This window comes from Rhinopithecus bieti, unplaced genomic scaffold, assembly GCF_001698545.2.
Source record: "Rhinopithecus bieti isolate Rb0 unplaced genomic scaffold, ASM169854v2 scaffold_6945, whole genome shotgun sequence".
Taxonomy (NCBI): Eukaryota; Metazoa; Chordata; class Mammalia; order Primates; family Cercopithecidae; genus Rhinopithecus; species Rhinopithecus bieti.
The window spans coordinates 1,187,184-1,201,009 of NW_016805531.1; the positions used below are offsets into that span (position 1 = coordinate 1,187,184).

Sequence of the window (13,826 nt, forward strand, 5' to 3'; positions counted from 1 at the left end):
TTTTTTTTTTTGGTTTTACTCTTTAATAAATGCCTCCTTAGTAAATCAGAACAGCAGTTGTAAACTCATCTTATCATCAAAGTACTGAACATGACTTTGGGTGGAGGGTTTGTGGGGACTTGATGGCTATGAGCTGTGTAGCAAGTGGCCTGCAGTCTCCTGGCTGGTTCATGTTCTTGAGGCCAAAGTCTCAAAGACTAAAAGTTTTATGATTGCTGCCTGAAACCAGTTTTTCCCTTCATACATTGAATTAATTTGTTTGTTCACACTCCCATTACCATAAATGATGACCCATAACCTTTTATAAATGTATTCTAAATTATGTAGCTTTAGGGAATGATTATTTATTTACTAAGAATTTTACCTGTGTGTTAAAGATTCAGGAAAAGTAAAACAAAGTATGTTTAAAAAATGAAAAGAAAGAAAGACCACTTGATAAAAGATTATCTCTACTCCAGTTTTGACAAGCTAATGAATCTTCAATCACATGCAGTTTAAAGGGCAATGAGTTCTTGATAATGAAAGATTAAATTATTTTATTTAATATGTAATGTGATTTTCAGACCCCAGAAACATATCAGATACCTTTATAGCTATTATCAAAGCAGAGGAAAATAAATATATTTGTTCTTTAAGTTCCAGCTAGATACTATTTGTTACTTAAATCTTTATGGGGCAGGGAAAATAAATATATTTATTCTTTAAGTTCCAACTAGATAATATTTGCTACTTATACATTCTTTCGAATTTTGAGCCTTTAATCTCAGGTTGATAGAATTCTTAGACCACCACCGAGAGACAGTTCCATAAATATTTACACCTAGATGATCCTCCTGTTGTTTTAAACTTTCTTTTATTATTGTCATATTCAAACATATGTAAAAGTAATGAGAATAACAAAATAAATCTCAGATACTCATTATTGAGTTTCAACAATGATCAACACATGGCGAAACTTATTCCACCTAACCTAAGCCCCTCCCACTCCTGCCACTCAGTTATCTAAATGCCAATCCCAGTAAGAACCAGATGATTCCTAAGCTTCATTTCAGAACGAAAAACATACGATTCTAATCATATTTCCATACTTTACTGATCAATATTATGTTTATACATTTCTATCCCTTTGGGATAAAAGGCAATATTTTAAATTATGAAAATGAAAGTCTTTTTTTTCTTGTTTTGAAAGTTATTACACATTATGCCTATAAATCACTACCAATGGTCACAATTTGTAATCATAATGCATTTACTATAGCTGAAACCACATATCTCACACACAAATTGACTTGTGTTTTTGATAATTTAGGACAAAAGTTAGCTATGTGCAATGAACTGGCTATGAAAAAGAAAATGGAAAGGTTCTTAATATTTTCCAAGTATAAGTTTAAGGGAACTACTACTCTTCTTGCCATCTATTACTAAACTATTTATAATAAAAAATTCTTTCTGGTTTTTGTTTTTTCCCACAGATTGTTTTAACAGCGTGAGCTCCCCAGGGAACTGGCCTTGCGTACTAAGAAACTCTAACTAAAGTATCAGAATGAACTCTTAGTTGCAGAGTTTCACTCCAACAAATATTTTAGGGGTGGCTTCTGGTCACTGGTCATGAAGGCGTTTATTGCTTCAATTTTAATGTCTATTTTATTTGGCTGTTTGTTAGCTTAGCAATTATTTCTAATTTCAGATATCCCCAATTTGAATGCCAAAGTTGCAAATTTGAACTTTGACACACTGTAGAACAGGTTATTTTCTAGAGAAAACATTTGTACATTTTTGTCCTTTTATAGAAGATAAGCATTTAATACATTGATTTATGTGGTTTAGTGTTTGTTAACTTGACTACATTTCCCTTGTTCGTATCCATAACAATGTCGTTTGACTTATAAAATTCTAGAGGAGGCTGGGCGCAGTGGCTCACGCCTGTAGTCCCAGCACTTTGGGAGGTCGAGGAGGGTGGATCACGAGGTCAGGAGATCGAGACCATCTTGGCTAACAAGGTGAAACTCGTCTCTACTAAAAATACAAAAAAAAAAAAAAAAAAAAAAAAAAAAGCCGGGTGTGGTGGCGGTGCCTATAGTCCCAGCTACTTGGGCGGCTGAGGCAGGAGAATGGCGTGAATCTGGAAGGCTGAGCTTGCAGTGAGCCAAGACCGTGCTGCTGCGCTCCAGCCTGGGCGACAGGGCGAGACCCTGTCTCAAAAAAAAAAAAAAAAAAAAAAAAAGAAAAAAGAAAAAAGTTCTAGAGGAAAGAAGTCAAGTCACTTTAACTCACTTTACACAGAAACTCTTGTAAATACATGGTTAATAAATGCTTCTGATGATGACAATGAAAATGATTGAGACATAATTCTGTAGGACAAGCAATACGATTTTTTGTCACAGTCTCAGAAAAAAGGACCGAAACAAGGAAGAACCTCCTGCTCAGCCCATCATGACAGTGTGATTTTCTTCTTCGTGCCTGAGGCCCGCCATTCTCCACAGCTGTTGAACGAGTTAATGAAAAGTGCCGTGGGAAAGCAGACTGAGGATGGAAAGTAGAACTTCAGAGCAAGGACTCTGGAGTCCTGCAGACGTGAGTTCAACTTACCAGCCATGTGACCTTGGTGTCTTGACCTTGGAAGTTCATTGACTTTTGCAAGTCTTTATTTTCTCTTCTAAAAGATCTGTAGCATTTTATAAAACTTTCACCATCCATAAAAAAGCAATACTAATAGTGAGGCATCGTTGTTAAGGATTGAGTGAGAATTTTTTAAGTGCGAGCACAGTGTCTGAAACATAACAAGTTCTCCATAAAAAGTTGGTTATTACTACACTGCATTTAAAGCTAATGCTTTTATTTACAAATTGTTTGTAGTTGTTAACAGCATAATGATCCAAATATACCGTCATTCCATTGATTTTTGTTTTGGATTAGTTTCTATAGAGTTAGCTTCTTTTAGAAAAACATTTGTCTTAATTGTATAGTATTTTATACTTTTCATAGATAGCTTATTTCAATGACACATGGCTTTGATAGAAAGTCTCTATATTTCCTTGAATCCTTCTAAATTATATTTTTCTGAAATGCTAACAACAATGGTGGTTAGTAAGTCTGCAAAGGAGTTCCATCTTGGTTAGTCCTGTATTAAGGAATTGTATGAAAAGTTGGCCACAGGAATTAGGCTGGATACTGAAAGCAAAATTCTCTTTACAAAGTAAAGGCACTAGATTAATCTTTGCCAGATGCCAAATAATTATTACATATGCTTTAATATGGAAAGATCTCCAGGGTATGTTTGGTAAAAACTGCAAAGAGTGCAGAACAATGTGGAAAATACGTTCTAGTACATGTTTGAAAAGAAATGTAAACAGAAAGTTAGATTGATAGGAATCCAGATATTTATAGATATATGTGTATGTTTATATAGGCCTAGAACATTTCTGGAAGGATTTACAAGAAACTGTCAGTAATGATTTTCCTGGAGAGAATAACTGAATATTGATGTTAGATGAGAAGCATTTTATTACATATTTTTTAGTACTTGTTAAATATTTTGTTAGTATTCATTTTACTTTTAAAATAAAAAGCTAGTATAAAAATTACTACTATCATCAATGATCATTTAATTGAATTCTTACCCATTGTAAGGGTAGACTTTATACTCATAGAAACCAATGTTCACAAGCATCTTGCAAGACAAGTAGAAGTTATGTAGCTCGTACAAGAGCTTGAACAGAGCAAGTAAAGGATAATTGTTTCTCCTGCTCTTAAGCAGAGTTTTCAGAAATTTATAGTTCATGGTCACCAGTATAGGTATTTAGCTCTTTACTAACATAGATAATAAAAATAATTTATTCAATTATGATCTCAAGTCATTGGGATTACAAATTCTGTCAATATCTATCACACCTATAGTTTCATTTAAGGTAGAGCCTTAAAATAATGTCTTTCAAACCTGTTTTTTATTTTACCTATTAGAATAATTTTGTCATGTAACTTTTTTTCTCACTTGGAAATTATAACCAAAATTTACACAAAATCCAACTGGTTTTCTGACTAACCATGTTCTGCCATTCAGTATGAATGTGCTATTGCTATTATAACTTTTAAAAGCATTATAAATCACAGTTACAAAAAGTATTGTCTAGCTTATACTATGTCAATTACCTTCTACTTTTAAATGATTTAAGTAAACACTATTATTTATATTTTTTGCATACAAAATCTGTGAAGGGTCTGAGTATAATCATATATTGTTTGTTCTGTTGATGATTTCTAGTTGTGATTTGAGGAACTACCATAAAAATGTCAAGGGCCACAAGGAGGTGGCAGCATAGCTACAGCACATTGCAGGTTTTCAATTCTTACATTTGAGGGGGAGTAGCTGAGTCAAATTCACTAGCAAACAATAAAGCGATAAACTGAAGAAGGCCCAGGCTGCTACACATGGAGAGGCAGGCTAGGCTGTACAATTTCAGCAACACTAGAATGGGTCTGGCTGCAGAAATGTGCACATTGTAGATTGTGTGGTTGAATCTGAATTCTTCTCCCAATTTGGCTATGTGGATACCTCTTCATGATTTAATCAAGATGAAGTTTCCTAGATAACTGAGCATCAAGTCTTTATAAAGAGTAGCTTATTACTATACGCGTTCAAAATGATTATTCAGCGCTTAGGCCTAATTTTTAATATTTTAATTTGCCATTCCTTTGTGTCTAAGAAAAAAAATGCTTTAAGTCAAAGTTCAGTCTTTAGTTTCATTTTATCTCTTCAAAAGTGATGCAATATTCCAAACAGCTATTACATTTATCTAATGCAGCTATAACATTCCTACTGTGTGGTCATTTAGATGGCTTTCTTTTTCTTTCTTTCTTTTTTTTTTTTTTGAGTCAGAGTTTCACTCTCGTTGCCCAGGCTGGAGTACAGTGGCATGATCTCAGCTCACCACAACCTCTGCCTTCCAGGTTCAAGCAATTCTCCTGCCTCAGCCTCCCAGGTAGCCAGGATTACAAGCATGTGCCACCATGCCTGGCTGGTTTTTGTTGTTGTTGTTGTTGTTGTTTTTTGTTTTTTTAGTAGAGAAGAGATTTCATCAGTTGGTTATGGCTGGTCTTGAATTTTTGACCTCAGGTAGTCCACCAGCCTCAGCCTCTGAAAGTGCTGGGATTACAGGAATGAGCCACCACGCCCGGCCTTTAGATGGCTTTCTAAACTCCTGATCCTTTAGAGCTTTTCTCTCTTTATTGAAAGATTTACATAAGCCATGGCTTTTGCAATTATAAATAAGCTACTTTTCTCTATCTGGAATGTCAGTCCTAAGAACAATGTGAATTTATTCCATTTCTTTTTTAATGAAGTTAGAATTCTATTTTCTTTTGTTGTAAATTGGGGAAGTAGATGAATGAGAATATTTAAATTGTGATACTAACTTTAAAAAAGGAGGCAACTTTAAAAATTATCATGCGTGATGTGGTAGAGTATTGTGGGATAGAATTTAAGGTCTTTTTAAAAAAGAACTTTGATTCATTTTAATTCTTCAGAAACAATTGAAATATCTTTTTACGATGCCCTAAATTTCTTTCTGCCTTTTCCATGTCTTGGAAACTACTGGTGGCTGCTTCTGTCAACCTTCTTTTCATTTTTCTTCTCCTTTTTCTCTCTGCCATTTTCCTTTCCTTTCCTGACANACTTTAAAAAAGGAGGCAACTTTAAAATTATCATGCGTGATGTGGTAGAGTATTGTGGGATAGAATTTAAGGTCTTTTAAAAAAGAACTTTGATTCATTTTAATTCTTCAGAAACAATTGAAATATCTTTTACGATGCCCTAAATTTCTTTCTGCCTTTTCCATGTCTTGGAAACTACTGGTGGCTGCTTCTGTCAACCTTCTTTTCATTTTCTTCTCCTTTTCTCTCTGCCATTTTCCTTTCCTTTCCTGACACAGAAAAGGACAGTGACACCTCAGCTGGATTTCAAGAGTTCAGATTGCCTCCCTTCTCAAAAATCTTCATGGAGCTACCATGTTGTCTGAAATTGTTGCATTGCTAACTTCTTTTGATTAAAGCATCAAATATGCCAGATAAAATCTAAATCTTAGGCCTATAAGGAAACCAGCCATTTGGCAGACTGTTGCCAATTTAGTACACAGGACTAGCAAGGTTTGGTGGGGAAAGGGGATAAGGAAACAAAATTAAAAACATGGACCCCTCCTGAGGAAGTCACTCAGTCTCTGGTGGTAGGACCCAGAGTCAGGGACTCTAGCAGCCAAGGCAAATACATTTTAGAGATGGATTTTCTTGAGGAAGGAAAGGTGAGCAGAAACTAAAGAAAAATTTTCCCCTTTATTAGCATCTTTCCTAAGAGTAGTATTCCTAGAGTTTCTGGAGTGGATGATCATTTAAAAAAATATTGAAGGAATGAATGGATGAATGCATACAAAAGGAACTGTTTCAATCATTTTCTTCTCTCTCCTCAAAACTTGGGCAAGAGTAAACTCATTTGAATATGTGACATCTAATCATTCTTTTTAGCAGGTAATTATGTTTCATAAAGAATGATATTTATTCCAAACTGGTCTGGAAGAGCAGGAAGATAAAATTGATCAGTATATTTTGGAGAAAGTTATGGAAGAAGAAATCTACAAAGTTATAAGGTTGGAGGCTGGGCGTGGTGGCTCACATCTGTAATCCCAGCACTTTGGGAGGCCGAGGTGGGCTGATCACTTGAGGTCGGGAGTTCGAGACCAGCCTGACCAACATGGAGAAACCCTGTCTCTACCAAAAATACAAAAAAATTAGCTGGGTGTGGTGGTGCATGCCTGTAATCCCAGCTACTCAGGAGGCTGAGGCAGGAGAATCGCTTGAACCTGGGAGGCAGAGGTTGCAGTGAGCCGAGATTGCACCATTGCACTCTAGACTGGGCAACAAAAGAGAAACTTTATCTCGAAAAAAAAAAAAAAAAGATTAGAAAAAGTGCTGCCTCATACTTCTAACACACTTGGGAATCCTGGCTGTGTTTCTTAAATAATGAAAAGTTTAGCCACTTCTGCTGCTTCTGTACTTAAATTTAATTTAGTTATTTTTATATGCTTAAGCACATTCAGGAGCCTCAGGCAAAGTTTTAAAGAGGAAGGGATAGAATGCTGAATCTTATAAATCTCTGCCCTCTCTTTAAAGAATATAAAATTACCCCTATGCACTAAAGGCTGGCACCCACAGTATTAACTACAGCAAGCACAAATGTTTTGCTTTTTATACGATTGACATAGAGACATTAATACTGACGTGAAACCAGCTTGATATTCAGTTTGACATGTTTAACCAATGTAAATTGAGTAGACTATAATCATAAACAAGGTACAACATATTGCCTAATGTTTAGAGTTAATTCTTTAGTTCTCTATCCTAAGTCAGAAAACATTTGTTGAGCTGGGCACCGTGGCTCATGCCTGTAATCCCAGCTCTTTGGGAGGCTGAGGTGGGAGGATCGCTTGAAGTTAGGAGTTCGAGACCAGCTTGAGCAACATTGCAAGACCCTGTCTCTACAAAAAATAAAAAAGTCAGTCAGGTGTGGTGGTGCATGCCTGTAGTCTCAGCTACTCAGGAGGTTGAGGTGGGAGGATTGCTTGAGCCCAGGAGTTCAAAGCCGCAGTGTCCACCACACTTCAGGCTGGGTGACAGAGCGAGACTTTGTCTCAAGAAAAAAAAAAAAATCCAAAGAAAAAAAGCATCTGTGAAACACTTTTTTGTGTATTTTCTGTTTACTGGGAACTAGGGACAGTTTTGTAAGTAAGATGGATAGTGTTTGGAATAGACCTCTCAATTTGACTGTTTCACATTCATTCATAGTGTAATGAAAGAGAAGGAAATGACCTGAAGTTATGAATAAGGGAGGACACTTGCCTGTGTCCTTCAAGCTTACCTTTGTGAGTTGCTCGTGAATCTCAAGCAGGCTGGGTCGGTTGACCTTGGGTCCACTGATGCTGCCGGTGTTGCGATAGTACTCTATCTTGGGAACGGCATCCATGGTGTTGTGGCCAAAAGTTTGTAGGTAGTATGTGTTTGTGTGAGAATCATAAGCATGAAAACTGGCATCTGTTTTAGCAGTTTCTCCACTTTGGAGGAAATTGTCATAGCACTCCTGATTCCCAGGCCTAAAGCTGATTCTGAGTCTTTTCTGAGCCTCATCCCCAAAAGAGGTTTCTTCATAATGTGGTGGGTCAGTGTTGTCATTTGCCACTGCACTGCTCTCATGGTTCTCATTTATGACATTAACTTGAAAGCGATTGGTATTACTGGGCACTGAATCCAGAAATATGTTGGAAGAGTTGTTCAGTGACATCTTCCGAAATTGATTTTTTACTGAGCTATCTACTTTATGGTTGTGTTAAAAAAATCTATGTATTTCTTCATCAAAATAAACACTAATGTGCTTCCATTAGGGAGTTCCTGGCTTTTGTTCTAGACCATTCAGTAAATAGATTCTTGATATATTGTCTCCTATGTAATCTTCAGGATGTTCTTCAAAGCTGTCATTGAAAAAGAAAATTAAACTTGTTCCAAGTAATACAAATATATTTAAGTAAGGGTGGGATATAAGGGAACAGTTTTATTTTACAAGACATATAATTTTAAACTCATTTCACTAAAATTTGTCCAGGAACCTTAGTCATGTGAGTAATTAAATCCAATAATAAATAACTGGAAAACTGTTCCAGCAAACAGAATTTCCAATGCAGTCATTAAAATGTTACCTGTGTTTGTAGTATTTGCTTGGATTCAGTGCACTGGAGTTCACTATGACTTTAGCACAGATGTAATTTTACCTGTTGAATACAGTAAGACCTGATGAGAATGTTCTCAGCCTAAGACACAGTTCACTGACAGTACTAAATACTGAAACTGCAAAGTATTTTGATTGATAGGAATATACACTATATGACATGTAAAATGAAAGACAAAACTTCTAAAAAACATATTCTTGCTAGTTTATAAAAATCTGTACATGTTCAACTAATAAATTTGTTCCAAATTTTGCTACCTATACAAGTAAAAAATTATGTTTTAGAATATGCATTTAAAAAATACATCCCATCAAGATGATGTCTCTGTGAATTCTTGGATGTTTTACAGGATCCAAATGTTTCATTTGCTCATATATTTATTTGTTTTGCAAATACTAACATGAAACCTTAAAAATATGAATATAGAAATAAGTCATATATCTATAAGAAATAAGTCATATACCTTAAAAAAGTCCTCTGTTATATTTAGGTAAAATAATCATGCTCTACTGACTCACTTTAATGAAATGTCCTCAATAATTGAGAGGTTTATATTTGACTGTGAGATGAATAGACTTCACAATAATTTTCACAATTTCATAGTGCTGGCCTGTCTTCAAACACTTTCTTTAGAATTATATTTCCTTATTTATATCTTAAAATTCAGCTTTTCAAGGGAAGTTCTAGAAACATGAGATAAATATAAATAAAACTTGTCTCTTTCATGCAATTATTAAAGCTGTGTATTTGAATTTCAAAAAACCCTCAACTTCATTTCTCAACTATCCTTTCCTGGGGAAATTGTAAATGAAGCTATTATCTTTTAGTTTTAGAAAACACTTCTCTTCATAGTCCTTGACACCCTCACCTACTCCTCAGAATCTACTTTATAACACAATATTAAGTATTATTTTTACCCTGCCCAGAAATGTTCAACTTACCACCAAGGAGCCTTCTTCCGAGGAAACATAACCTGCTTCAGAGTCACCCAGGAATATATGGGGCACTTAGCTTTCAGCCCAGAATGTTAGGCTTCTGCTTATTGGTTAGAAACTTTCTTGAAGGAGATGACTGTGCAATGATTGGCCTGGAATAGTAGTGTAAGCCCTACCAGGTCATTAGCCCTGAGGAATCTTAAGCACCACATCAACTGGTAACTAGTAGTAAACCATTAATCCTTTTAGGCAGGAAGTAACATAGTTTCTTTAATTCATAAGGACAATTGCATTGCTTAATAGCAATTGTCCAAAAAATATGGGCATTGCATTAGTCATTTGGGAATAGATTAATTGAGTTCCACCGTCTTATATCAGATAAGCCCTATTGACCTCCTATTGTTTAGCATGTGTAACAAAATATAGTTCTCCAGAGATAATTTCTATACTCTGTAACGAGAAAGTAGTACCTGAAATGATTTTATCTTGCTTGTAGTAGATGTTACCTCGAGTCTTTTGCATGGGAAGTAAGTAGATTGGGAGTGGAATCAATGATTTATTGAAAATATTTCTATTTTGGGAAATATGGGAAAACTGTTTTTTTTTTTTGAGACGGAATCTTGCTCTGTTGCCCAGGTTGCCGTGCGCTGGTGCAATCTCGGCTCACTGCAACCTCTGCCTCCCAGGTTCAAGCGATTCTCCTGCCTCAGCCACCTGAGTAGCTGGGATTACAGCTGCCCACCAGCACGCCTGGCTAATTTTTTTGGTAATTTTAGTAGAGATAGGGTTTCACCATGTCGGCCAGGCTGGTCTCGAACTCCAGACCTCAGGTGATCCGCCTGACTCAGCCTCCCAAAATGTCGAGATTACAGGTGTGAGCCACCGCGCCCAGCCGGGAAAACTGTTTTAAGCAGGAGTCAAACTGTGGGTAAGTATCCCAGTGGCACTACTAAATGACCTGTCTCCAACTGGAAAACATTTTTTTGTCAAATTCAGTTTTGAGTTTCATTGAAGAAAAGATTTTCTTTTCAGATTTGCAAGTAGGTGATTATTAACACAGCAAACAATTCCTCCCTCAGGTCTGTCAATGATTTTCAATCAGGATGATTGAATGAGTCCTCTCTGTTTCTCATAAGAAACGACTCAAGTGATTTCCAGTTGTCTGAATAGCTCAGTTGTGGTGTAATATAGTGGCTAGGAACAAGACTCAAGTCAGAAGGCCCAACTTATGTCCTGGCCCTGCCACTTGCTGTCTGTGTGAACTCAGTCAAGTTACTCAATCTTTCTGTGCCTTAATTTTCTCATCTGCAAATGCAGATGTGGATAATAATTGTACCTACCTTGTTGTAGAGTTATTTTGAGGAATGAATGAGCTAGTTTGTGTATGGGGTTTAGAACAGCAACATTTTTTTTTTTTTAGCTTTATATAGTTTTTTATTTGCCAGTTAATAATTTTCTTCCCCCTTTAAACTATTAATCTCTTGATTACCTGTTCCATTGCTCTAGACTGTTGTGAGTTAAGCAACCCTAAATTTACACCTTCAAAGGGATGACAGGTGAAAGTTTACATCTCCAAGGCATAGAGCTTAGATCTAAACACCATTATTTGCTGAAACAAAAAGGACATGAATAAAGGCCCACTCAAAACAAGATTGTCAGGAAAAGTATCCTAAACAAAGGTAAGATTTGGTGTCTAAACGTTAAACCAATGTCTTTTTTTTTTTTAAATATAGTTTAAGTTCTAGGGTACATGTGCACAACGTGCAGGTTTGTTACATATGTATACATGTGCCATGTTGGTGTGCTGCACCCATCAACTCGTCATTTACATTAGGTATATCTCCTAATGCTGTCCCTTCCCCCCTCCCCACAATAGGACCCAGTGTGTGATGATCCCCTTCCTGTGTCCAAGTGATCTCATTAGAACAGCAACAATTTGTACTTAGTGCTTGCTTTCACTATTTTAGCACTATTTACAATTAGCTGGAGATTATTTCTTAGCACATTCAAGATCGTGAGGTGAATCATTAGAGATTGGGATAGATATTTTGTCTATAAAAATAAGTGTGAAGGTAAGTTAGTGAACTGATTCAGGATTATAGAAGTGTCTAGAGACACCTAAGTAAAACCCTTTAGATTCTCTTCGTCAGGTAAATGTCATGCTAATCAGTCAGGCTAATGTCGTGAGGCTCTATCAGAAATAAAGACAGAATTACACGTATGTACCTATAACTCATTGCACTCTTGAAGGCCACCAGTACAAGGCATTTATCTGTTCAACAAAGAGTTCTGATTCCTCATATAGAAAGTGTTTTGGCATAGGAATGTCCCATTTCAAATTCAGCTGGGTGGGGCTGGTTGTTTATATCAAGATAAGGGACAGCTAGGATGGGCCTGGGACCCAAAACAGGTCCTATTCACCAGACCAGGACAGAAGCCATGAGCTGACATCCTCCAACCCTTTCGGGAGCCACTTATTTACTCCGCAACCTTTTTCCTTTACCAGTGACTGTGAATACCTCTGATACCAGTCAATTTCCTTTTTCTTGCTGACTGACTGCCTGACTTCAGAGTGGTATGAATTTGTTTTAGTCTTGGTCTTACATCAACCAGACATTTTCATTCTAAGCCTTTTATCTCTTACTGTGAAATGAAAGTCTTTGTTCTCTATTAAGGGGATTCGGGCATCCTGGAACAAATGGGAGATGGTTTTGGGGGATATGGATGAATTTACACCATCCATAAAGCCAACCTTGAAAGGCGAATCCGATTTAGGCCTTTCAGACAGGCGGGAAAGGTAACAGGAGCAAGCTGTCTTGAGGTATGCTCCTCTATCTTTCCTCTGTCCTTTCTGACAAGGCTTTTGGGAAGGGGAAACTAGAGGCTGATCCAGCTGTGACATTGAACATCTATTCCTAGAAGAATTAACATTTCATGAAATTTCCATGTTGTTTTCATATTGTATACCAGCTGTTTTATATGTTTTAATATTTCTTTCTGTTCTGAAACAAATACAGATCGCCTGACTTTTCAAAATACTCCCCGCCGCCAACCCCCCCCAAAAAAAAAACAAAAACAAAAAACCCCAAAAAGACAAAGGCAGGCCCAATAGGCCATGAATAAAAACCACAGATGAAGACCTGCCGTTTTTGTTAATAGAATTTTTCTTTAGTGGATTTGGAAATAATATTATGGTAGAGTTGATATACTTGAAAAGCTTATGGGAGTTGAACTTCCAGAAACAATGCTCATATTTCATAAAGTTTTCTTGGTTGTAGAGGTCTTTCTTCTTTTGAAATAAAGATCTGGCCTTGGTTTGTTCTAGTCATCAAAATGGAGGGTCTTGGTAGGTGTCTTCTCTGGGAGACAAGTGAAACATCTGGTACTTTAAAAGACTTGATCAATAAAGAGACCTAGTTTCCTGGCACACACAATTTTCAGTACGTTCAGCTGAACTTGGCCCAATGACCTGTTCTTGGGCCAAGTTACTAACTGGCTATGAGATGTGTACCAGGCCTAGACTCTTGAACCAACTGGCGTACAGAGAGCCTCCTTGAGGTGAGGATCTGATCCAGAAGATCCACAGCTAATAACAGATATGTTCTAAATCTATTATGAGATGGAAAGCATCAAGGAATCTCACAGAGACAGGTGGTTTTGGAATTCCGTAGACCTGAGCAGTAACCATGTCTATAAGCTATGTAGAAGTGTTGAGGACAGTGTCTAGGGATACAGCAGAAATTAAACTGCCCAAGTTCAATCCCTAACATAACCATTCCCTAGCTGTGGTGATCTTGGGAAGCTAATTTCTCTCAGCTTCAGCTTCTCTTCTGCAAAATTAAGATTAAAAATAAAATGGAAATAGTAGTCTTCAACTCAAATAATTGATAAGAGTATCTAATAAATTGAAAGTAACTAATTTAGTGCTACCCCTTGGCAATATTAGTCTTGTTCCTTTGTGGTATGTTTTGCAGTTCTGTGTTTTCAAAGGACATGAATAGTTTTGTATTTATCTCCTGCTATTTTCCTCCATTTTGACTCAGAGAGAGTCAGAAGTTTGTAGTTGGAAAGAATTTAGAACTATATAATTCTATCTTTTTATTTCTCAATTGAAGAGAATGAAATA

At 36.5% G+C, this 13,826-nt stretch overlaps 1 protein-coding gene across 1 annotated transcript in view; it reads right to left on the reverse strand.

The window, feature by feature from the left end:
* SLC12A1 (solute carrier family 12 member 1) overlaps window positions 1–9,757 on the reverse strand; it is a 109,646-nt gene extending 99,889 nt beyond the window's left edge. Inside the window, 3 exon segments of the mRNA XM_017872780.1 lie at window positions 7,904–8,510; window positions 8,736–8,807; window positions 9,707–9,757. Of these exon segments, the coding sequence (XP_017728269.1) occupies window positions 7,904–8,323 (420 nt within the window). The 5' untranslated portion in view covers window positions 8,324–8,510; window positions 8,736–8,807; window positions 9,707–9,757.
* Between the last annotated feature and the right edge of the window lie 4,069 nt (window positions 9,758–13,826).